This window comes from Dermochelys coriacea, chromosome 4, assembly GCF_009764565.3.
Source record: "Dermochelys coriacea isolate rDerCor1 chromosome 4, rDerCor1.pri.v4, whole genome shotgun sequence".
NCBI classification, from domain to species: Eukaryota; Metazoa; Chordata; order Testudines; family Dermochelyidae; genus Dermochelys; species Dermochelys coriacea.
In genome coordinates, this window is record NC_050071.1 from 143,085,158 (window position 1) to 143,111,458 (window position 26,301).

Sequence of the window (26,301 nt, forward strand, 5' to 3'; positions counted from 1 at the left end):
CAACAGCAGCAGCAGCAGCAGCAGCTCCAGGAACTCCAGGTGGTGATCCAGGCAGGCAGAAAGGACCCCTCTCAGGTGGTGGTGATGGTGGTGGTGTCCACAACAGCAGTGGTTGGGGTCCCTCACTCCTCCTCTCTGGGGAGTGGGCTAGCAGCCCCCCCCACCTCGGGGCTGCAGTTGGAGCAGCAGCAGCACCCTAGAGTGGGGGGTCCAGCAACCAGGTAGCAGAGATCCGGGGGGGGGGGGGGTGTCTGGCCCAGCCAGGGGAGCAGCTGGAGCAGCAGGGAGAGCTTAGGGCCTAGCAGCAGGAGTAGCAGCTTCCCACCTCCCTCCAAGCTAAAAGGCTATGGGAGAGAGAGAGAGAGAGAGAGAGAGAGAGAGATTCGCTCCAGGCTAAACAAATCCCTGGTACCAGGGTAAGTGAAATGGCAGCTGCTCCAGGTCAATTAAGACACCGGGGGCCAATTAAGAACTTTCCAGGAGGCAGGGAGAAGACTAGGTTGATTGGGACACCTGAAGCCAATCTGGGACTGGCTGAAACTAGCTAAAAGTCTCCCAGTCAGTCAGGTGGGTGCATGTCAGGAGCTGTGGGAGGAAGTTGTGCTGTTGGAGAGGCTGAGTAGTACACATATATCAGACACAAGGAAGGAGACCCTGAGGTAAGGGTGAAGTGGAGCTTGAGGAAGTGAGGGCTGCTGTGGGGGAAGTAGCCCAGGGAATTGTACATGTCATATTTCTAAAAGGTCAGCTACCATAGCTGATACTATTAGGGTCCCTGGGCTGGAGCCCGGAGTAGAGGGAGGGCCCCAGCCCCCCCCCCACCTTTGCCCCCTGATTAATCACTGAGACTGGGAGACAACAGAGACTGTGCAAGGAAGGATAACTTCTCCTCACCTCCCTCGCTGGCTTATGATGAAAATGGCTCAGTAGACTGTGACCCTTGTCTCTAGAGAGAGAAGGGTTACGTGGAGGATCACAGTGAGCCTCTGAGGCTAGCGAAATCTGCCAGGAAATGCGAGACCCACGGAGGCAAGGACAGAGCTTTGTCACATTCAGCATAAGCTTTCGTGAGTTACAGCTCACTTCATCGGATGCATTTGGTGGAAAATACAGTGGGGAGATTTATATACATGTTCTCTGTACATGTTTATATACACATGTATAGAGAACATGTATATAAATCTCCCCACTGTGTTTTCCACTGAATACATCCGATGAAGTGAGCTGTAGCTCACAAAAGCTTATGCTCAAATAAATGTGTTAGTCTCTAAGGTGCCACAAAGGTACTCCTTTTCTTTTAAGAACCCGATTGCTTTTTCATTGTTCTTAAGATCCAAGGGTTTGGGTCTGTGTTCACCTATGCAAATTGGTGAGGATTTTTATCAAGCCTTCCCCAGGAAAGGGGGTGTAGGGTTTGGGGAGGATTTTGGGGGGAAAGACATTTCCAAGCGGGCTCTTTCCTGGTTATATATCTGTTAGATGCTTGGTGATGGCAGCAATAAAGTCCAAGAGCAAAAGGTAAAATAGTTTGTACCTGGGGGAAGTTTTAACCTAAGCTGGTAAAAATAAGCTTAGGGGGTTTTCATGCAGATCCCCACATCTGTACCCTAGAGTTCAGAGTGGGGAAGGAACCTTGATACCAGTCCTCTTCATTATTTCCCACTCCCCCATTTTTTTGTGTCATCTGCAAACTTGATCAGGGATGACGTTATGTTTTCTTCCAGGTCATTGATAAAATATTAGAAGTATTTAATCATATAACCATTTAACATAAAGATTTTATAGCATCAGGCCAACAACCGACCCCGGTAGAAACAGACCCACGCGATGACGACCTCATTGGAAACATGCCCGCTCATTTGCCGTTACATTTTGGACCTATCAATTAGCCAGTTCTTAATCCATTTAATGTGTGCCATGTTCATTTGATCTCATTCTAGTACTTTAATCAAAATGTCATGTGGTACAAGTCAAATGCCTTATTGAAGTCTGAGTCTATTACATCAACACTATTACTCTTATCAACCAAAACTTGTAATCTCATCCAAAAAGGTATCAAGTTAGTTTGACAGCATCTATTTTCCATATACCCATGTTGATTGGCATTAATTATATTACCCTCCTTTAGTTCTTTATTAATCGAATCCATTATCTTGTCTGGAATTGATGTCAGGCTGGCAGGCCTATAATTACCCAGTCATTCCATTTTCCCTTTTAAAAAATTGACACAAAATTAGCTTTCCTCCAGTCTTCTGGAATTTCACCTGAGCGCCAACATTTATTGAAAATCAACATTAATGGTCCAGCGAGCTCTTCAGCCAGCTCTTTTAACACTCTTGGATTCAAGTTTTCTGGACCTGCTCATTTAAAGATGCCTGACTTTAGTAGTTTCTGTTTAACAAACTCCAGAGATACCAGTGGAATATAAGGAGTGTTATCATCCCCATATGATTAGACCATATCATCTGTTTTTCCCCAAACACAGAAAAGAAATATTTATTGAATATTTCTGCCTTCTCTGCATTATTATTGATAAATCATTTCCACCAGGAATGGACCAATACCATTGTCAGGATTCTTTTTGTTTTTTTAATTTTTTTAAACACCACCTTATTGTCCTTAACTCTGCTGGCTCCATGGGTTTCTTCTTGTGTCTCTTGGCTTCCCTTTTCAATTTTCTACAATTCCTCTTCTCAACTTGCTAGCCCACAGCTGCCCCTTTGAGAACTTAGAGGTGTAGATGGACCCCAGTACACTAACAGACAAACTCCGTAAGGAGGAAACCATTAACATTCACGGTAACCCACACGCTACAAAAGAGTCAGCGGGGTTCCCGGTTGCAATGAGCCCTGGGAGCCATTTGGAAAAGATACACCGCATTGGGAGAGATTGTATTGCTGCTGGCAAGCTCCTGCCACTGGCCATAAAACTAAACCGGGATCAGAGAGGCAGCCAGCATTAGCTTCTAGTTTCCCTCCCCCCACAATTATTTTGAGCATCACTGCCTTTCCATGAAGGCTTCCTTCAGTCCCAGCCCACTGTCATCAGCTCAGTATCCCACATGCCACTGACTCATACAGGGTCACACACCACCACAGAGGAAAACAGAAACAGCACCACAGCTGCGTGCCTCAGAGCCACTGCGATCCAGCTTCCTGCTCTCAATCCCACAAAGAGCAGAACACCTCCTGGACCGGCCTGACCACTGCACAAAGCCAGAATGGGTAACAGTCCTGCCACCTGAATGAACCGGACAGAGAGTGGAAAATAGGACATTCAGCCACAGAGAAATTAAGTGACTGTCATGAGGAGTTTGGGATAGAACCCAGCACTGAATCCACATCTCCTGAGTCCCTCACCCATGGCTTAACCCCAGAGCATCCTTCCGCTCAATGCCCTGTTAGCACTTCTGTGTCTCTAGCTTCTCCATCACTGGGGTCTCACAGCAAGACTGGCTGTCGCTGTCTCTGTCTCAAACACATGCTTTAGGTCAACCACAAATGATGGGCATCATCCAGGAATCACTGGCTGAGGTTCTCTGCCCTATGTCATTCAGGAGGTCAGACGAGATGGTCACAGTGGCCCCTTCTGGTCTTCCAAACCTTGCCCATGGATGTTACATTTCCAGAAGTCACGGGGCCCGTGATGCACTGCGGCTCAGACATGCCTTTCAGGAAACAGGACTGCTAGCTAATTGGCACCACTCCACTTAAAGCCCTACATAATTAAAGACTAATCACCCTACAAGAGCCCTGACTTCTCTCCCCTCAGATCTTTTTATTAAAGACCTGGGGAAGGATGGTCCAGTGACTAAGGCATTAAATCACAGAATCGTAGAATATCAGGGTTGGAAGGGACCTCAGGAGGTCATCTAGTCCAACCCCCTGCTCAAAGCAGGACCAACCCCAACTAAATCATCCCAGCCAAGGCTTTGTCAAGCCAGGCCTTAAAAACCTCTAAGGAAGGAGATTCCACCACCTCCCTAGGTAACCCATTCCAGTGCTTCACCACCTTCCTAGTGAAAAAGTTTTTCCTAATATCCTAGACCTCCCCCACTGCAACTTGAGACCATTACTCCTTATTCTGTCATCTGCCACCACTGAGAACAGCCGAGCTCCATCCTCTTCGGAACCCCCTTGCAGGTAGTGGAAAGCAGCTATCAAATCCCCCCTCATTCTTCTCTTCCGCAAACTAAACAATCCCAGTTCCCTCAGCCTCTCCTCGTAAGTCATGTGCTCCAGCCCCCTAGTTATTTTTGTTGCCCTCCGCTGGACTCTCTCCAGTTTGTCCACATGCTTCTTGTAGTGTGGGGCTTAGCCCATGGAAGACCCCTGCTCTTCCTGTGTGACCTGAACCTCAGTTTTCCATCTGTAAAATGGGGATAATAACGCAGGGATGTTTTGAGGCTCAATATGTTAAAGACTGTGAAACACTTTGAGATCCAGTGATGAACAAATAGGCATTATTGTTCTACCTCTACCCTGGCCACTCCTATTGTCGCCTAAGCACTGCAGAACTCGCCCGCCCTGTTTCAGCAGGTCTCCCACTGGGCGTGTTGACAGCTCCACAGGCAAAGGTGCTGCTGGGCTCCATGTCTGAAGAACTGTGCAGCAGCTACCAGGAAAGAAGGAAACTCATTCAAAGCATTCGCTGATCGGCTGGCAGATGCACAATGCATTTAGGAAGGGAAATGCATTGACTTGAGTGTCCCCACTGCCAGGACTCCCCTCCAGCTGGGGTAAAATTAGAGCACTAAAACAAACATGCTTCCAAAACTAGGGAGGCCAGGTGCAATTTGTCATCCTGGGGTATCTGCTGCCAGGACTTCTGGGGCCAGGAAGGGGAAAGGAGCATGCTCCTAGACTGAGAGCTGCTGTTTATAGGAACACTTCGCTATTTACGGGCTGTGTGTGAACTGAATTCCCCAAACAGGAGGCGAGGGAAGCACCGGTTGGGAATGGAAGTGAGCCAGTAGCCGAGCAAACTCGGAACAAGCAGAGCCACAGGGGGACTGCTGTTGGAAGAAGTCAAATTCTTGCCATTGAAGAGCCAATAGGACAGATATTTTCCACACATCCCTGGGGGAGAGGTGCACAATTTACTTCCCTAGTTTCATGCTAAGGCAATAGCTTTCGTGTCTACAGAGGACCTGGAGGGGAGAAGGAAAATCGGCTTCCTTATGGTGGCTAAAAAAGGGTTGATACCAGCGTTCTCTCTCATTTTTCCCACCCATGTGCGGAATGAATTTTATTATGTGCACCAATATGGAGGTGATGTGTGGCACTGTTTATTGGTGCATATAACAAAATTCTTGTGGCGGGGGTGGTGCTGAGGGGTTTGGAGTGTGGGAATAAGGCTCAGGGCTGGGGCAGAGGCTTGGGGTGCAGGGGGTGAGGGCTCCGGCTGGGGGTGCGGGCTCTGGGGTGGAGCTGGAGATGAGGTCCTCAGGGCTGGGGCAGAAGGTTGATGTGCAGGGGGTGAGGGCTCCAGCTGCAGGTGCGGGCTCCAGGGTGGAACTGCAGATGAGGAGTTTGGGGTGCAGGAGGGTGCTCCGGGGCTATGGTGGGGAAAGAGGTCTCCCTCCAGCTCTCTCTCCCCGCAGCAGCTCCAGGGCTGCAGGATAGGCGCCCCTCCCACAGCAGGTCCGGTCCAGGGCTGGGTCACCCCGGCTCCACCTGGGTCCAGGCTGGGCCACTCGGCTCTGGCCATGCCTGGGTCTCGGCCAGGCCGCCAGGGCAGGTCTGGGTGCCCCGGCCACAGCAGGTCTGGGCTGCAGAAGAGTTGGGGCCAGTGAAGCAGCGCCTCGGCCGTGGCAGGTTGGGGGCCGGCCTAGGGCTGGGTTAGGGGAGGGGCACCCCTCCCCTGGCCGTGGCGGGTTCCCGGGCGAGTTCCCTGAGCACCTACATGGCGCTAAATAGGCTGCCACATGGCCACGCAGCTTCCAGGGAACTTAGGTTGAAATTCACCTCCTCTGGCCCTCTTTCCCTTGGAGAGTCAATGGAGGACTGGCAAACTAGTGGGACTGTCACTTAACAAAGCTGAAGTAAAACAAGGTGACCTTCAGGCCTTGTGCTACAAGGTTCCTGGTCAAAATGGTCTGTAGAGGTAGCGTTCAGATCTGGACTAGACCTGCACAAGAGTTTGAGTTCCTGGCTGGATCATGGGGTTGGGCTGAGGATCAACAATGTGGGAATCCTAAGAGAAGTTGTCCTGAGTTTCCCCCAAGCATGGAAGGGCCCCGCAGCCTCGCACTGACATCTGTTCTAATCTGTATTTGAACCAGAAAACAGGATTTGAATCTGACCCACATGGTGGGGTCCAACCTGATCCAACCTCATAAGGAACTGAATTCAAATTCCATTCCCAGCCCTGTCGGTAACAACAGTATGATTCATTAGCTGTGCAGTGGCTAGACCAAAGCTAAGGAAGAGGAGGTGAAAGGCGTGACAAAAGAGGATGAAGCTTTGCCGGCTGTCGGGTGGGTGAGCCAGCACGGCCTCCTGGGAGAGTCTAGCTTATGGGAAAGGCACTTGCATGGCTGGGTCCCAGAGCTGTCACAGCCCTTGGCAGCTGCATTGGGGAAAGGTCTATAAAGAGAGTCAGCCTTGTGCTGCGGACCGCCCAGCCTTACCGACGTACAGAACACGTTTCCCTGGAAGGGGAACGGAAACGCTTTGTTTAGAAAAGGGCTCATCTAAACAGGAACAGAAACACGTGGAAATGCTTAAAACAGACCCAGGAACGTCCAGGGGGGTCCCAGTCGACTGGATCGGGCCAGACCTGAGCCCAGCTTGTCCAAGCCTACACCTTGTGCAGTCGTTTCCCACCGGTGCGTAAGCAGGGTCTGAATGAGCTCTCCCCTAACATCTAGTGCAGAAAAGACTCTCGGGACCAGGCCACGTTTTCATGAACACGCCTACTCTGCGAGGTATTCAGCCAGAGCTGCCAGCCCCCAGCAGTGGGGCTCCAGCCGTGAGCCCCGTGTGGGGCTGACAGCTAACAGGTGATGTAAGTGTCTACACGGACACTGCAGCAGCCTCACTGCATCAACCTAAGCACTATGCCTCTTGTGCAGGTGGAGTTATTCGCTCGGTGTAGCGGGTGAGTTACATCGGTGGGAGCGACATTTTAGTGTCGACGCTTACAGAATTAGGTCGACGTAACGCTGACCTAACTCTGTAGTGTACGCCAGGCCGGAGAGAGACGTGCTTGCTATGAGTACCTGCCTAAAAGGTAGTAAAGGGACATTAGCAATGGTAGAAGGAGTGCTGGTCCCCAGTGGAGTCATAACCCTCCCCACTGAAACCCAGGAAAAGGTGATTATAGTGATTGCTGATGAAACAAGTCGTGATGTCATTGTGAAACCAGGGCAGAAGATAACAGACCCGAAACCATCATGAGGTCCCAGTGTGAAGCTGAGGTTCCAGCAATAGAGCCTGCAAAGTTTGACTTTGGAGATGCAGCATTGTCCAAAGAGTGGAAGGATAGCCTGAGGAGGAAACTTTGAGAAAGATCCAAGATGTTCTCATTACATGAGTGGGACGTGCAAAAGGAGTGGAACACAACGTCAGACTATAAAAACAACGAGGAGTTCAGTGGCACCTTAAAGACTAACATATTTATTTGGGCATAAGCTTTTGTGGGTAAAAAACCCACTTCTTCAGCCCTAAATCCCCTGGCGGAAGCTTTAAGAGCTGGTTCAGGGGCAGAACCTCAAGAGATGTTGTGGCGAGGTTGCAGTAGAGAGGCAAGTGGTAGCAAAGAAAGCAATGGCAAGCAGCACAGTGAAGGACAGTGTAGCAGCAGCCATGGGCAACGGCTGCAACTGTGAGCAGGACGCAGTGGAGGGAGGGGAGGGGCACATTCAAGGAACATTTGTTTGTGGGACTTTCACACCGTAAGGTGAGGAACTGAGGCAAAGGACACCGCCCAGCATGCTCTAGAATGGGTGTTTTGCTTATGATCGCATGGTTTTGAATGTGGTTGTGGTGTTTGCCCTGACTAATGCTGGGTACCAGTTCCCTTTTAATAAAAGTTCTCCTTTGTTATACACAGACTCGGTGCTTGCAAAAGGGGAAGTGTTGCCTCTTAGAGGTGCCCGGGGTTGGTGTTACATTTTCCCAGATTAGCAGGTGGGGGCTCAAGCTGGCCCTGTTTTATTGTGCCAAGAGGAATGCCTAGACAGCTAACCCGGCCCTTGTTGCTGCCGACTTCACCTGGCAAAAGGGTTACAAGAGTCTTACACTCATGAGCAGGGGGTTGGACTAGATGACTTCTGGAGGTCTCTTCCAACCCTAATCTTCTATGATTCATTTCTCATGGGCAACAGTGATGGAATGAGGTGGCAGGGGATTGGCTCGTCAGGAGTTTGGTAAATCAGGAGCTAGATCCTTATCTAGCCAGCGACACCAGTTCAATCCACTGACGCCAACACCGCTCCTCTGGATTTACCCTGGGAGAGCCACCCTCCCATTCCTGCCCAGCTGCTACACTCTGCAGGACTGAAGCCAGCTTGACAGGTTCTCTGCCGTTCTAGGTCCCCCAGAGTCCTCTGCAAACCTCCCATTTACTGGGCCGCCCCTTTGGAGTTCAGCGAACAAGGAGGTTTGGCTAATCCAGGATCTGCGGTTCACTTGCACTCTGGGGCTTCAGGGATCACATCACACGTCACTGAGGAAACCCAGAATCCTGACCGTGGGGTCCTGCCAGGCCTTTGGGTCCAGTGCCTGAAATCAGGAGGAGTTTTCATGTCCCCTCCATAGCTCTGCCCATAGAAGAACTGGAAGGGTCAGGGGAAGGCGCCCCGTGATTCTGCCTCGGCTATGGAGTTCTGGGAGCATCCATGCACAGCCAGGCGGCTGCATCTAGCCCAGGGGTTTTTCCAGTTTCTCCTGTGCCTCCAATCAGCACCTCCTGGAGTCCCAACCCCCCACGTTAGTGTAACCCCAAGGCTTGCAGCCTCATTCTGTTCAGACTTCAGTTCAAGGCTGCCCGGGCAATAGGGGAGCAGGTGGAACCATCCCAGCCTCTGGTCGGTTTTACTGAGACAGACATTTTGTCCCAAGGGCTGCCTCCTCCACCGGTTCTGCTCCCCACACGCTTCATCGGGATCTGAATTCCCACCCCCGCCAGGGACCGACACCACGATCTCCCTTGGGCAGCAACATTACAGATTTTCCAGGGCACTGGAACTACCTATGGGTGGGGAGAGCGTGTGTATCCTATCGCTTCTCTCCAGCCACACCTGACTCTCCTCCCACAAGGAAATGTCACCGCACTCAAGACCCCAGACTAGGAGAGGGACTTACCCCAGTGCTCTGCCTCTTGGTGTCCAGCAGGGGCACGTGAAAGCTGGCAGCCAGGGTGGGCGAGCCCAGGATGTCCTGCAGGGGCACTCGGGCTTCCCCCAAAAACCTACAAAAGAATCAGAGGAACAAAATGTTAATGGGGGAGGAAGAGAGGCACTGAATGCATCAGGTTACGACTGGGGGTCCCAGGCTTGGGTGAACTGGATAGCGTCCCATGGAAGCCAACAAGATTAGGTATAAAATACACATGAAATACCCCAGATTTACAAGTTTGGAAACTCCTTGGAGACACAGCCCTGAAGATCACCTCTTTCTCACCTGCTTCTGGGAGGGCGGCCCCTGAGACAGCAAAGTCAGTATCTATATTATACAGAGATCTCAGGGACACTCAAACTTCCGGATGAGCAAGAGCTCTCCATGGTGAAAGCTGAGGTCCCCGTGGTCCTCGTAAACACCGCTGCTCCTCCAAAGCCTGGGAGCCCTGCAGGGCGGAAATGTGCAGCAGTCTATAGGTGCAAAGTACAGTATAGTGTAAGCCTAGAACACTTCTGGGCAAAAGAGAGTAAAGAGGCTTTATTTCATTCCCCTCCCTGGACTGATGGCCCAATGGTTAGGGTGCTAGTTTGGGGCTTGGAAAAACTGGGTTCTATTCCTTGCTCCCCTATGGCCTACTTATGTCACCTTGGGGGAGTCATTTAGCCTCTCTGTGCCTCAGTTTCCCCATATGTACAAGGGGGATGACAGCACTGCCTTGCCTCACAGGGTGTGTGAGAATAAATACGTTAACAACTGCAAGGTGCATTGGTGATAGGGGCTGTATCATCATCTAAGCTAGACAGATCCCCTCAACAGCACCGTGAGATAGACCATTGTATAGATGGGGAAACTGAGGAACAGTAAGGGAACATGGAACATGAACTGGCTATTCCCTGCTCCAGGCTCCCAGCCCTGCATTCAGACCACTAGATACCTGTCTCTCAATGCTGTGGTAACAACACAATCCTGTGAGTATATTCCACCCACACGCGACAGGGTGAGGCCAGGCAAAAACCATGATTTGTAGGGTTTGGCTTGTTTCCTCAACAGCCCAGGGGAGCTAGAGTCTGGCTGATGTTCACCTCCCTCTGATTAGATAGTCAGCATGGACCGAGCTCCCAGAGTGGGGGAGGAGGAAGACTAGCAGCTTCTCCTCTAATGTGAAGAGATATCGGAGCTCCTGTCCTGGTGCTGCAGTGAATACACCAGAGGAACAGCTGTGGGTGCCATCCTCAGAGACCACAGCGGGCTGAAGAGGACCCCAGAGATGGGCCTCCCATCTATACAATGGTCTATCTCACAGGGCTCTTGAAGGGATCTGTCTAGCTTAAATGCTGATACAGTCCCTATCACCGGTGCAAGACGTCTCCTAGCTGACATACCAGATAGGTCAAACAGGATGTGCTACCATCATTTCTGTTTGCGCGGCCCACGGAAAACACTGTGGGGTCTGTTCTATACCCAAGACGCTAATCCTAGGGGGCACTGGTCATAGGGGGCACCGGGGGGACTGCGGTTCTCAACCTGCGTCCCAGGTAACACATTGGGGGCCGCATATGTAGCCTGCAGTGATAAATAGGTTGAGAACCACTGCTTTAGAATTATTTCAGAGTAGCAGCCGTGTTAGTCTGTATCCGCAAAAAGAAAACGAGGACTTGTGGCACCTTAGAAACTAGCAAATTTATTTGAGCATAAGCTTCCGTGAGCTACAGGTCAGCTGTAGCTCACAAAAGCTTATGCTTTAGAATTAAACATCTAGATTCCCTTGTGCTTAAGGTAAAAGCGCAGGTATCTGTCTAACTGTTTCAAATGGGAGTACTTCACAGAGCACAGGGGAGCTTTTAATATGCAGTAGCAGGGTCTGTATGGCAAATCACAGCCTGGTGGGCTAGTGCACTGTAGATTCCCACCCCAGCTCACCCTAGAGACAGGCCCTAAGTATTTCTAGCACATCCACCTCACTGCACTGGGACGCTCTGAACTCAGCCCTTCCGGTTTCCTTGGGAGCTTAAGTTTCACAAAAAAGATTGGGTGTGTGAATCTTGTACTAATTCTTAGTATTAGACTGGTGCTGCTTGCGATCTGATTGCAAATCTTGCTGTCATTGGTGTTTTTTTCAAAGCCCAGCTCCTGGAGTCATGTGATCATGCAAGGATCTCAGCTTCCATTAGGGAAAAATGCAAGTTTCTAGCCCAGGTGGCTGCTAATGGCTCAAAAACCAGAAGGCGACTAAAAAGAACCTGACTTTTATTTTTCAGGCTCGTGATTCTTTGGGGCCTGATTTGTGCCTTTGGAAGGCATGGGGTTAGGAATACTGTTACTTTTGTATATTGGCATTATTGATGGAGCCATGTGACCTAACACCTGTATTTATTTACATCGTGGCTAGGTCTAGAAACCCCAGTCAAGGAGCAGAGTCCCATATCGTGCCAGGCATAAAAACAATAGCCCCTCTCCCTACAGACAGCAGCAACCCGCAGAACTGACAGCAGGAAACAAGTGGACCAGACTGACGGCCAGATTAGGGCTGGAGTGGGAACACGAGTCAACAGAATTGAGCAGAAGGGCGGAAGTCCCAGGTCGCCCCTTGCTACCCAGTGCCAGATGGGTGAGTGATCTGTGGGCATCACGGCACAGGAGAGATTTGGACAAGGGCAAGGTGGCAACATCATGAATATTGAAAGGGGAGTTTACCCCATGCACGGGAGGGCAGCGTAAGAGAGCCGGGCATGCTCAAGGGAGAAGCGGACACAGGAGCGATGGAGGCGCTATTGCTGGCGGAGAGACAGCAGAGCCCATGGGTCGATAAGCTAACTGGGCAGACAGAGAGGGTAGGGCTAAGTGATGACAGGTCTTAAAGGCAAAGACAAGGGGTTTGGGTTCGAAGCAGAGGAGGAAGGGAGGCGGGGGGGCACAAAGACGAGGGTTTATGGGGTCGGAGGAATGAGCCAGGAAAGTTCTGAACAGGCTCGAGGGGGCAACATGGCTGGTGGCGAGGCCAGAGAGGAGCAGATTATAGCCGCCGAGGGTCAGGAGATGATGAAGGCTAAACTGGAGCCCAGGCAGTGTGGACAGAGAGAAGCTAAGAAATACTATGTAGGTACAAACAGCCAGACCTGGACCTAGCCTGCAACACCAGCTGGGAATCCCGCCCCCGGTTTTTAATCCATCCACATCCCCTTGAATTCGCTCCCCTCCTGGATTCAAATCCTCCCTTATGCCTCTCTCTTTGGGTAACCCCTTCGGCTGCTCTGACCCAAAGCCCTGCCAGATGGGCTAACCGAGCTCTCTGCTTTCCCTTTGCACTCGTGCTATGGGCTGAAATATGCTGCACTGGAAACTAAAGCAGCGAGATGAGAATTCCTGGAAAAAAGGAATCAGTCACTGTAGGGAGACAATGAGGGGAAGCCGGGAAGGGAGGTGCCCAGACAAGCCTGTAACATAAATTATAATGCAGCCGCTCTTCGAAGGGGTTATCGTCCTAGAGGGGAGGGGGAAGGCGCCTGGAGTTCACTCAAGCAGCCAGCCTGAGGTTTATTATTTCCCCCTATTTTTAAGTTTGATTGAACACAAATCACCTGCCAAATCCACCCACGAAGCCGTTGTTTTTCCACTGCCCCATTTGCTGCACAAATCCCCCTGCACCTGGAGGCAGGGCGACCACTGGGGACATGATGGGAACTGGGTTTTCTCTCTCCATGTTTAAACAGTTGGGGCCTGATCCTTGGCTTGGGTCACAATGGAGCAATCTTGATTTACACCAACTGGGGGTCTGCCCCATTGACTGCAGTAGAGCACTTACAATTTTCACACCAGCTGGAGATCTGGCCCACTGACTCCACTGGAGCTATGGCTGATTTACCTCAGTTGGGGATCTGGCCCTTTATTCCTAAGGGATGGGATGGGATGAGATGACCCGCACACACCACCCGATACCCCCGCTGTTACGTGACAAACTCTGCACTTTGACATAGGTTTCTCACCACTAAGGAAAACAAGAACTGCAGGGCAGGGACTGCAGCTTCCTCTCTGCACTGACCGTGGGGGTGTTGCTTGGTTACAAACGCCAGGCCTAAGAGACTAACATTTCACTGATACCTGGCTGGCATGTTGCTAAGGAAAACCCAGCGGCTGCAAGGAGTGGTGTTAGTGACTCAGCAGGGGGCGCTCTTCCCTGGGCATCAATACTGACCTCAGCCCCCCATGGCTGTGCTGCAGGAAGTGGTGTCTTTCCGAAAAGATGTAAATACAAACTTTCGGATCCCTTGCGGTCGCTAACTATCCCATAGCCCTTTAACCTTGGCATCATGGCCAAATTCCAATGTGTGTGAGTTGCATTCAACCTCCTTCCCTTGCCCCGGCACATTGCATTGGGTATGGCCTTCTCAGCTTAAACAGGATAGATTTTTATTAATCTTTGCAATATTTTCCCCTTCCCATTTAACAGCCAGATGGAAGCTCCAAGCTGGGATCTATTTCCTAACACCAGCAACTTTCTTCCCCAGCATGGCACCCTGCATTGCTGCTATAAGAAGGCTCAGACGGGCTCAGCAACAGGAACCGATTGGGGGGAAAACTAGCGTAATGATGTGTCCACTGTCATTTGTGCTTATCTCTACTATATGCCGTTAATAGATGCTTCTCGGTCAATTTCAGCCCCTGCCTGTCGTGGTCACAGACTAGTGGTGACCCTTTCCCTTAACGCTGAGAGAGCCTTCAACGGAACCCCCTGTAGGTACAGCACTTAGGTCTGACCAAAAGAAAGCCACCCTGCAGCTGTAGCTCATTTGCCTTAGAAAACGAATCCACTTTGTATAAAATGTTTCAATAGTCGTTGGGCCAGAGAGTGAGAGAATGCATCCGATGAAGTGAGCTGTAGCTCACGAAAGCTTATGCTCTAATAAATTTGTTAGTCTCTAAGGTGCCACAAGTACTCCTTTTCTTTTTGCGAATACAGACTAACACGGCTGCTACTCTGAAACCTGTGAGAATGCCTGGTGCACTCACGCTGGAGGAGGAAACCCCAAGTCCAAGTCCCTGTTCTAATGAATATTCATTTATACAAAGTAGAACAGCTTCAATAGGACAGACTGAGAGTGCCACCCCTGCGTCACTCGGTGGTTTGGGCACTCACCTGAAGTGTGGAGACCTAGGTTCAATCCCTGCTCTAGAGTGGGGATTCAAACCTGGATCTCCCACATCTTGAGTGGGCGCCTGAACCACTGGGCTAGAAGTTATAAGAGGACAGCCTCTTCCCCCCTTTCAGCTGTGTGAATTCAATCCCTTCGAAAAGCCAGGAAACATAATGTTACGGGTCGAACGACGTGTTTCAACCAACCCAACGTGGCCTTTTTCAATTTGCTGGAATTTTTCCAATTCAGTTCAGGTCGAACCAAAATGTTTTTTCAATTTTTCAGAACTGTCAGTGATCCAAAAACAACGAGTTAATAGCCTAGCTCTGGTGATGATCTCATGAACCTCAAAAGTAGTACTTGAGCATTGCTTCTACAACAACCCCAAGACGCAATTCTCTCAGACATCACTGTATGATTATCAGCTTGGATAACTGTTAGCTGAGAAGGTTTCTCACCATCTTTTGGTTTGGTTTGTGTACGCTCCTTTTTTCCAAGATGTAGCACAAGGCTGTCAATTTATGTTTGCAACTAGTGTGTCCAGTTCTGGAGCCCACAATTCAAGAAGGATGTTGAACCCAAATTGGAGAGGGTTCAGAGAAGAGCCGAGAGAATGATTAAAGGATTAGAAAACATCCTTTATAGAGACCGCACTACTTGAGTCAATCTATTTAGCTTCACAAAGAGAAGATTAAGGGGTGATTTGATCACGGTCTATAAATCACTATCTGGGGAACAAATATGTAACAACGGGCTCTTCAATCTACCAGGGAAAGGTCTAACATGATCCAATGGCTGGAAGTTGAAGCTAGACCAATTCCAACTGGAAATAAGGCGTGCATGTTCAACGGGGAAAGTAATTGACAACTGGAACAATTTACCAAGGATTGTGGTAGATACTCCATCAGTGACAATTTTTACATCAAGATTGGCTGTTTGTCTAAAAGCTCAGATCTAGGGATTATTGTGGGGCAGTTCTCTGGCCTGTGCTATGCAGGAGGTCAGACTAGACGATCACAATGGTCCCTTCTGTCCTTGGACTTTGTCAATCATTGAATATGTAAAAATAGGGAGAGAGAACAGAGCAGTAGTTAAAGTCCAGTACAGAAGATCAAGAAATCCAAGTTCTATTCCTGCCTTTGACTTCCAGGTCAACCTGGGGCATCACTATCTCTCTGGGCCTCAGTTTCCCCATTGGTGAATTGGGGAATATAATGCTAACTCTCGTTCCAAGAAGGTTGCTCATTATGTTTGTAAAGCACCATAAGACTCCTAGTGGGACAACTGCTAGTAGACCTGGACAGTGTTATCTCCCTGCTATTTTTCAAAGAGAAGTTGATTTCAAACATTTCTTGTAGGGATTTATTCAGCAACAGGGAGAATTTAAAATATTGCCACCAGGGCAGTGCAGATTCAGGCTCTGATGGCCCAAGTCAGACTTCAGTAAGTAACACGCCTTTGTGCATCATCCTAGGATCCCACCACAATGCTCTCACCATCAACAAGAGGCCAAAAATCAATCCTACGTCCCAATCTCACAGGATATTCCATGGCACTGTCGTCACTCAGCTTTCAGGGTATCGTAAAAAGGAGCTGAATGTGTGGATTCCTTATTGCCTTGGAACATTCGAACTGTTCACTTTCCCAATGATCACTTACATTCATGGCCAGAAATATATTTGTCTCAGCATGTGGTATGTCCACTGAGGAACGGAGGTTCTGATAAAAACAAATACCCCAGAGAAGGAATTTGCATGACCTACCCACTTCTGAGACAGTCAGCTGCTTTGTCTACCGGACTCACAGGTAGACATTCCATATCCAGAAGCTGGTAGCTTCCAGCAGCCGTCCTGATCTGTAAACATGCTGAAGCAATAGCTCAGGCTTCTTTCAGTCGAAAACAAGGAAAGTGGGGTACGTATAAAACCAATCATTAAGGGACAGAAGACACAGCCACCTTCTGATGAAGGTTACAGCACTGTAAATCCAGAGCAACGCCACTGCCCTGGATGGAGTTAATTTGGATTTACCCCTAGGGAAACAGAGCAGAATCCAGCTCCTGCTGTAGGAAGCGAATAAGAAGCTGCAGACCCCCGGACCCCTTTCTTTGGCAAACAGAGGACAAAATCCACAATGATACACAGTTATTTTTAGGTGCAGGACAAAGTAGAAAGAAAACAAACCACACAACAAGCACCAGTTCCAAACCACTTGAGACCCTGCTAGTCAGCAGGCACGCAGGGCTTTCCATTTTCACAACTCCAGGCACATATTAAATCAAAAAGGAGCACCCAGGCTGCCCTTAATGCACATGGTACTTATTCCTAACAGCTGGCATGGAGCAGATTCCGCTTTCCAAAGAGAAGGTGGGATCGGTGGTTGGGTGGAGCCAGACAGACAGCACCCTACTGCGGGTGCCTGAAGAAACTACACCTGCCCAGGTTCCCAAGGGGGATGGGAAGATAGCCATGTGCGTAGACTGTTGCTTTAAAATCATTTTTCTCTCTAACGCTTTATTCCAACTGCAGAACACATAATGCTTTTGATTTCAGAAGGTTGCCTGCTCACAGCCTCCCGCAGGACGGAGCCACAGGTGCCCAATTCCAACCGGACCTGCTGCGTAAGCATGGTGGACACACGGGGGCCGTAGCCCGGGGCCCACTCTCATTAGGGGGGAGTTTCAGAATTACATCCCAGGAGAGGCAGAGGCCCCAGGCTCGACACCTGGGGGGTTGTTCCCAGAGAGGGACAGAAATGCAGCAAGCCCTATAACCATGACACTGCTCTATTGCACAGGCCAGAGAATTTCACTTCAGTTCCTGCATCAAGCCCATATCTTGTGGCTGAACTAGAGCTACCCTTCCCACCCACCCCCCCACACCCCCCTTTTTTTATGTAAAGAAATTGCTTATAGAATTTTAAGATCTCAATATCGTTTGAGCAGAGGGCTGGCAGGGGGCAGGGAAAGAGGGGGTTCATATTTTCCACTGAGAAAAGCGGCAGGCTCAAGACCAGCAGTTCCTAGCAAAGAACAATGTTGCTATTCCAGCTGTTTCAAAACATCCTCCACAGAGCCCAGAATTAACCTCCCTAGCCAGATTCCAGCCCCCAGTGATGACAAAGTGCTGTGTTATGCGCCCTGCTGCACAGAATTCAGCTGGGCCTTGCTGTCCACGTCAGGGCATTTCCTGCCTCAGAGCACAGCCTTCCCCACCCCCTAGTTAAGGGCTTTTTTCCTTTGAGCTGAATTAAAGCAGCAGTTCTCAAACTGTGGGTCGGGACCCCAGAGTGGGTGGGGTCGCCAGAGCTGGCTTAGACTTGCTGGGGCCCGGGGGCCAAAGCCCAAGCCCCACCACTTGGGTGGCAGGGCTCAGGTTACAGGTCCCCTGCCTGGGGCTGAAGCCTTCGGGCTGCAGCTCTGGCCTCCCCACCCGAGACCATGGGACTCAGGTTTCAGCTTTGCCCCCTGTCCCAACCCAGCTTCGGCTTTACCCCCGCAGCCCAACCCAGGGCAGCAGGGCTCGGGTGGGCTCAGGCTTCAGTCCCCCCCTCCTGGGGTCATATTGTAATTTTTGTTGTCAGAAAGGGGTCGCAGTGCAATGATGTTTGAGAACCCCTGAGTTAAAGCATGGCTCTGCTCTACAAAGGGAGCCTTGCAGGGACGCAGGTTTATGTCATTCACTGATTACGAATCAGAAGGGCTGAGTTTACAATCAACTCTGCATACTTCTGTCTGGGATCTGTGAGTGGAGTGGAGTTCTTCATAATGTGAATGTCATCACCAGAAATCAATTATACCCTCACTCCACTTCTCTCCAAAAAAAAAAAAAAAAAAAAAAACCACAGAACCCTCTTGCATTTGCGAGGTCCTTGGAATAGATGTTTTAGCAATTGATTCATATTGTTTATATTTAATCATTTTGAATGCAGATTGCATAGATGTTTGTTAATGATAAATTAATCTTTCCAAGCCTATATGTAATTTATATCAGTAAATGCCAGGCAACATCAATTTCACCGTACACACACACACACACGGATGAAAAAGCATTCCCCTCTCTACTAATCAAAGTGCACAGATCAGCAAAGTAAGTAAAATGCTGCTTGAGAACTTAGAGTTTGATTTAAGGATTTTTACTTTATATATTTTGATATGGGATGTTGACAATTTGTATTTTAACAGTTACAGAGCTTCAGCTTTTTGAATATCAGCATCTATGCTCATTAAATATTGTCTGACCCCCACACCTGTGAAAATAAACTAGATAAAAAGATAAAAGGTAATAAAAATGCTTAAAAATAAACCTGGATAGTCTCCATCGAATTATTAAAAAAAAACTAAGAATGCAATTCTGCCAAGCCTAACGAGATAATGAGAGAAGTGGGAGCTGCCCCTTTAGGAAGAGGGTCAGGGCAGGGTGAGAGAGTTATTGAAGGGGCTGGAGCATACAGACTGTTTGCTGCTGCTTCAGGAGAGGGCTGGCTTGTAGATGGGCGCTGAGGGGGCCTCTGTCTGCAGGAAGCTCTTAAAGCAAAAGGTTTGAATGTCCAGCATAGACGACGTTTTCTCTGGAAAGCTGAGTCGTGTGACTGAGGGTTTAACGCCTGCTTTCCTTCCCCAGATTTGTGCTCTCTCCCGCCTCGAACACAGGGGCAGGTCAATATCAGTTTTATAACAACAGCCTTCCACTCCTCAGCAGAAACATTTCTCCTCCCTCCCCCCTTCTAAGTGTTCCTGAAAACAGTTTATTTTTTCTAAAAACATAACATTCCCCTGCAGCTTTTGCAACCCAAACTACAGCATCCCTGCGACAGTGAGGGAACCGCCAGGTGAAACTGACATACCCACTAATGTGAAATGACCAGATAGATGCAAAAAGAAAAGGAGTACTTGTGGCACCTTAGAGACTAACAAACTAACTAATTTGTTAGTCTCTAAGGTGCCACAAGTACTCCTTTTCTTTTTGCGAATACAGACTAACACGGCTGCTACTCTGAGACCAGATAGATGTTAGTTTTCAGCTATAAAGCCTTAAATTATATGGGACCTACCTGCCTTTTTCCCCAAATAAGGTACTGTGAGTAAAGCTGTATTGGTATGAGAGATGGGGCTCTCCCACGGTGTTTTCCTTTACAGCCTCTTAGACCACACTCAATTATATCCTGAAGTTGTTAACATTCAAATCACATTGTGTGGCCCTTCTTTGCTCTTTGACCCCTACAAAGTTGAGAGCAGAGCAAGTGATTGGGGAGCAGGAGGACTCTGCTGGTAATTTTGACCACAATCCTGCAGAGACTTACTCATAAACTGAACGTTAAACACAAGTGGCTTTATTGAATAGACGCCTTTGTCACTGTGGTTTATTAAATGTTTGTGTGTCTATATTGCTGTGGGGACCATACTGATTGCTGGCATCTGTCCAGTATACATCTCATAAAATAAAAAGTGTATCAGAGGCATTTGGAATATACTATTTTGTTTACACATTCATAAGTATAGAGAAATAGTCTATTATTCTCCAAACAGAGCAAAATGAAAAATGCCTGTGTAGCATAAATGATGACACACAAAATAGGATAGCTAATGTACCTTTGATTTCAGGATAGAAGGTGTTTACTTGTAACACTGTGTGCACTCACCCCAGTGCATGAATTTTAAGCCCACACTTTCCTTTTATGTTGTTCTGTGCTTGCCCAGCAGTTTGAAGAGCTTGGGATTCTTTTTAGTTTAATCATTTTTTCTATTCTTAGATATTCCATTTATAGGAACATGAGAATGGCAGGCTGGCTCAGATCCAAGCTCCATCCAGCCCAGTGTCCTGTCTCTGACAGTGGCCAGCCCCAGCTGCTTCAGAGGAAAGTGAAAGAAACCCTGTGAATGGCAGATGTTGAACAATCTGATGAAGTGAGCTGTAGCTCACGAAAGCTTATGCTCTAATAAATTTGTTAGTCTCTAAGGTGCCACAAGTACTCCTTTTCTTTTTGCGAATCTGCCTATTAGTTCTCATCCTAGCCCCCTATCGTCAGAGATTGGTGGTTTTGTCTCCCTTCCAAGCTCTGTAAGTATAAAGAGAGCAATGTAGACATGCTTAAATAACCCTCTACTACCTTTAATCCCATTACAATGAGCCTTCCAGACAGCTAGATGCTGCGTCCTAAAACTGACGTGCAAAACACAGGGAAGACAGAGTTAACCTAAAGCTCACCAACCCTGGAGAATGGCTACATTCTGCCTGCAAAACTTCAATCAGGGCACAGGTAACAATCTCTACATGGATGATCTGTTGGGTTTGAACCAGGCCCTGCAGCCCCACCACACTGTTCTTTAATATTTGAGCAAATGAAGTAATTATCAGCTGGTGGCTGCAATAGGTTATTAACCTACTTTGCCAGTGTATTACATGTGCAGAGCAAAACATAGCCCCGAGAATGTAGGAATATCTGTTCACTGGCTGCATTCTGAAGCAGTGTCTGGTTGGGTTTTTTTAAACCCCCAAAAAGACTAAGGAGCGTGTTTTCAAATCATTGCATGGCTTGGGCAGGGTGAGTCAGATGGGTCCACTCTTATATCCAGGGGCACAGTGGATGGTATTTTCAGAGACAGGTGCACACCCAGCCACAAAGCTAGAATCAATGACTCAGGGCTGATCTACACGAGAAAGTTTTGCCAACAAAACTTTCTGTGGGTCAGTCCAGCCTTACATACGTCCATGCTCAGTTTTGAGCCTTGTTGCCAAAACCCTCAAAATTCTACTAGTTCCCTGAGCAACATACGTCCTCTCCCCCAAACAGTTCTACTAGGGTTATGCCTGCGTGGACACAGACAAACCCTGTACCGGTATAAGCCATCCTCTAGCAACACATAGAGAACAGCATATGTGGATCAGCCACATCACACTCTGCAAGTGTGCTATACACCCTAATTGCCAGAAGATACAAACAACAGGAAAACTTCAGCCCTGTAGTGACTGGCCAGGGAGCATTCTCTCCAGGGCAAGCCCTCCATGGCCCTAGCAGCCACTTCAGTGAAGCCGTGCTGGGAAGCTGATCAGCCTATAGCCCAGTGGTTCTCAAACTTTTATACTGGTGACCCCTTTCACATAGCAAGCCTCTGAGTGCGACCTCCCCCTTATCAATTAAAAACACTTTTTTATATATCTGCCACCATTATATATGCTGGAGGCAAAGGGGGGTTTGGGGTGGAGGCTGACAGCTCATGACTCCCCATGTAATAACCTCGCAACCTGTTGAGGGGCCCTGACCCCCGGTTTGAGAACCCCTAGCCATCTCACTGCCTCCCTGGGAGTGGTGTAGAGTTAACCCCCTGCTTGCCGAATGCAAGGCGAAGCCTCCACACACGCCGATCTAGGAGACAGAGAGCGACGGTTTTGTATCAGAAGTGATTAAACTAAAAAATAAATAAAGGGTCCCCCAAGAAGCCCGGACGCACTCGGGCGCACAGTGCAAATGCTGTTTGCAAGGCTTCAGTGGGAAGGAAGCTTCCAGGAATGTTTATATTACAACCAACTCCCTTCCCAGCTCCAGCACAGCATGAGCCTGGCCAAACACAGGAAGGGAAACAAACCCAGCCTCCCCGAGGCACTAAAGAGGGCTTAATCTTTACACCTCCCCACACTTACAGGATTACCCAGGGGATAAAAGGTTACACAGAGGGAGGTGGGCTTAGAACCCTCATCCTTCTGCTCTATGGGCACAAGTCTCTGTCACTTGAGCGACAGGAGAGCACCTGAGCGTTACATCTCTTATCCTTTCCCTGGGCCAGCCAGTAGCCATACACACAGCCAGCCAGCCCAAAGCACTTCTATGGAATGTGCTGTAGAGGTGCAAAGGGTTATTTACATTCTTGGTACTCGAGAAAACCCACCATCTGCAGAGAGTCTCTGGATGAAGTTTAGAAGCGTGAGCAACAAGGATGATGTCGTGGTGGGAGTCTGCTATAGACCACCGGACCAGAGGAATGAGGTGGACGAGGCTTTCTTCCGGCAACTCATGGAAGTTACTAGATCGCAGGCCCTGGTTCTCATGGGAGACTTCAATTACCCTGATAACTGCTGGGAGAGCAATACAGCGGTGCACAGACAATCCAGGAAGTGTAGGGGACAATTTCCTGGTGCAAGTGCTGGAGGAACCAACTAGGGGCAGAGCTCTTCTTGACTTGCTGCTCACAAACCGGGAAGAATTAGTAGGGGAAGCAAAAGTGGAGGAGAACCTGGGAGGCAGTGACCATGAGCTGGTCGAGTTCAGGATCCTGGACAAGGAAGAAAGGAGAGCAGCAGAATACGGACCCTGGACTTCAGAAAAGCAGACTTTGACTCCCTCAGGGAACTGATGGGCAGGATCCCCTGGGAGAATAACATGAGGGGGAAAGGAGTCCAGGAGAGCTGGCTGTATTTTGAAGAATCCTTACTGAGGTTGCAGGAACAAACCATCCCGATGTTTAGAAAGAATAGTAAATATGTCAGGCGACCAGCTTGGCTTAACAGTGAAATCCTTGCTGATCTTAAACACAAAAAAGAAACTTACAAGAAGTGGAAGATTGGACAAATGACCAGGGAAGGGTATAAAAATATTGCTCGGGCATGCAGGAGTGAAATCAGGAAGGCCAAATCACACCTGGAGTTGCAGCTAGCAAGAGATGTTAAGAATAACAAGAAGGGTTTCTTCAGGTATGTTAGCAACAAGAAGAAAGTCAAGGAAAGTGTGGGCCCCTTACTGAATGAGGGAGGCAACCTAGTGACAGAGGATGTGGAAAAAGCCAACGTACTCAATGCTTTTTTTGCCTCTGTCTTCACGAACAAGGACAGCTCCCAGATTGCTGCACTGGGCAGCACAGCATGGGGAGGAGGTGACCAGCCCTCTGTGGAGAAAGAAGTGGTTCAGGACTATTTAGAAAAGCTGGACGAGCACAAGTCCATGGGGCCACATCTGAGAGTGCTAAAGGAGTTGGTGGATGTGATTGCAGAGCCATTGGCCATTATCTTTGAAAACTCAGGGCGATCGGGGAAGGTCCCGGACAACTGGAAAAAGGCTAATGTAATGCCCATCTTTAAAAAAGGGAAGAAGGAGGATCCTGAGAACTACAGGCCCGTCAGCCTCACCTCAGTCCCTGAAAAAATCATGGAGCAGGTCCTCAAGGAATCAATTCTGAAGCACTTAGAGGAGAAGAAAGTGATCAGGAACAGTCAGCATGGATACACCAAGGGCAAGTCATGCCTGACTAATCAAATGCCTTCTATGATGAGATAACTGGCTCTGTGGATGAGCGGAAAGCAGTGGACGTGTTGTTCTTTGACTTTAGCAAAGCTTTTGACACTGTCTCCCACAGTATTCTTGCCAGTAAGTTAAAGTAGTATGGGCTGGATGAATGGACTATAAGGTGGATAGAAAGTTGGCTAGATTGTCGGGCTCAACGGGTCAGTGGCTCCATGTCTAGTTGGCAGCCGGTATCAAGTGGAGTCCCCAAGGGTCGGTCCTCGGACTGGTTTTGTTCAATATCTTCATTAATGATCTGGAGGATGGTGTGGGTTGCACCCTCAGCAAGTTTGCAGATGACACTAAACTGGGAGGAGAGGTAGATACGCTGGAGGGTAGGGATAGGATACAGAGGGCCCTAGACAAATTAGAGGATTGGACCAAAAGAAATCTGATGAGGTTCAACAAAGACAAGTGCAGATTCCTGCACTTAGGACGGAAGAATCCCATGCACTGCTACAGACTAGAGACCAAATGGCTCGGCAGCAGTTCTGCAGAAAAGGACCAAGGGGTTACAGTGGACGAGAAGCTGGATATGAGTCAACAGTGTGCCCTTGCTGCCAAGAAGGCCAATGGCATTTTGGGCTGTGTAAGTAGGGGCATTGCCAGCAGATCGAGAGACATGATCGTTCCCCTCTATTTGACATTGGTGAGGCCTCACTTGGAGTACTGGGTCCAGTTTTGGGCCCCACACTACAAAAAGGAGTAGAAAAATTGGAAAACGTCCAGTGGAGGGCAACAAAAATGATTAGGGGACTGGAACACATGACTTATGAGAAGAGGCTGAGGGAACTGGGATTGTTTAGTCTGCGGAAGAGAAGAATGAGGGGGGATTTGAGAGCTGTTTTCAACTACCTGAAAGGGGGTTCCAAAGAGGATGGATCTAGACTGTTCTCAGTGGTAGCAGATGACAGAACGAGGAGTAATGGTCTCAAGTTTCAGTGGGGGAGGTTTAAGTGGATATTAGGAAAAACTTGTTCCCTAGGAGGGTGGTGAAACACTGGAATGCGTTACCTAGGGAGGTGCTGGAATCTCCTTCCATAGAAGTTTTTAAGGTCAGGCTTGATAAAGCCCTGGCTGGGATGATTTAGTTGGGGATTGGTCCTGCTTTGAGCAGGGGGTTGGACTAGATGACCGCCTGACGTCCCTTCCAACCCTGATACTCTAGGATTCTATCATCTCCCCCCAAGCTTTCAACTCCATGTCATCAGAAATGCAGCACATTCCTCTCGCCGCTGAAGTTCACCCACACACCTCGTGTAGGTGGCATAAGTCACACATGCCCTTTGTTAATATTAACCAGAAAAGGCCCGCAGCTCGCACTAGGGGAAGCAAACAAAACCCCCAGTCATTCCAGCGAGAACTCTGCTTAGAAAGCCTGTTACCTATTTACAGACAGATAGGATGAAACTCAAACCCCTCCCAGGCCCATGGCTTTAAGAGAGGGAAAGGAAAGAAAACCCAGCATGCTTCCCTCCTGGCTCCCCTTCCCCAGGGCCCTTCTGCACTGCTCACCCAGCTCCCTGAGCAAACGAAGCTTTTGGAGTAAAAGCAGAAAAGACCAAAAGAGCCAAATTTTGCCCTTCGAGTTAGTCACATGTGCCCAGTCCCTACTCAAGTCAGAGGAGCTCTGTGTGTGTCTGTAATAATCATACCTTATCTATGTAGCCCAGTGGGCTGGCTAACCTGTATTATACTCATTGGTTTGTTATTCTGCTTTATTATATTTAGAAGTAATTCAAAGAACCTACAGGCTTTTATCCTGTAAAATTTGGCTTTAGTAGATGGTGGGAGGCTTGAGGCCCATAACCTTTGGCATAGATAAATTTAAGTAACTCGTAAGTTATAGGGAACTGGAAGTAGCAGGCAAGAGGCAGAATTTTGTCCAGAATACCGACCTCAACCACTCACAGAACATCGCTGACACCAGCATCTGGAAGGTTCCAGACAGAACGTCCAACTGCAAAGGTGCCATGACAGCAAATGGACGTGTATGGTAATAGGGTAACATGAGACATATACTAACCTATAGAAAACGGACACCTTAAGGGGAGGAAATACAAATAAGGACCTCTATTGAATATGCATTGGACATGGCAGCGTCACCGTCACCTACTATAAAGGTAACATCCCAGGGGTAGCGGAAGGTTGGAGAGATGTAGCCCTTGGGAGGGGCCAGAATGATGGCCACCGGGGAAGATGAGGATGATGACAGTGATGAGAAAGATAATGGTTAAGTATATAAGATAATGGTTAAGTAGGTTAAGAAAGATAATGGTGTACGTGTGGACGTCCAAATGTACTTTCTGTATTATCTCTATCAGCCTTGTTGAGTTTAAGTGTGTGTTTAACTTTGCTAAATTATTAATAAATTATATATTTGTAAATATATATGAAGAATTCCTAGGGTGTGAGTGTTGCACCTGTACATATCAGGGTTCCCAAATTATATGATAATTTTACAATAATCTTACTGGGCCTGATCTTGGGACAAGAACCTGTTAATCCTCAAGTTACAATATATATATCCAACTCTGGGTCAGGCTACATCT

At 48.6% G+C, this 26,301-nt stretch overlaps 1 protein-coding gene across 10 annotated transcripts in view; it reads right to left on the bottom strand.

The window, feature by feature from the left end:
* DYSF (dysferlin) overlaps window positions 1–26,301 on the bottom strand; it is a 312,032-nt gene that overhangs the window by 239,756 nt on the left and 45,975 nt on the right. For all 10 annotated transcript variants that reach the window (XM_043512839.1, XM_043512838.1, XM_043512840.1 and 7 more), the window contains exon 4: window positions 9,309–9,414. In XM_043512839.1, the coding sequence (XP_043368774.1) occupies window positions 9,309–9,414 (106 nt within the window). The remainder of the gene's footprint in view (window positions 1–9,308; window positions 9,415–26,301) is intronic.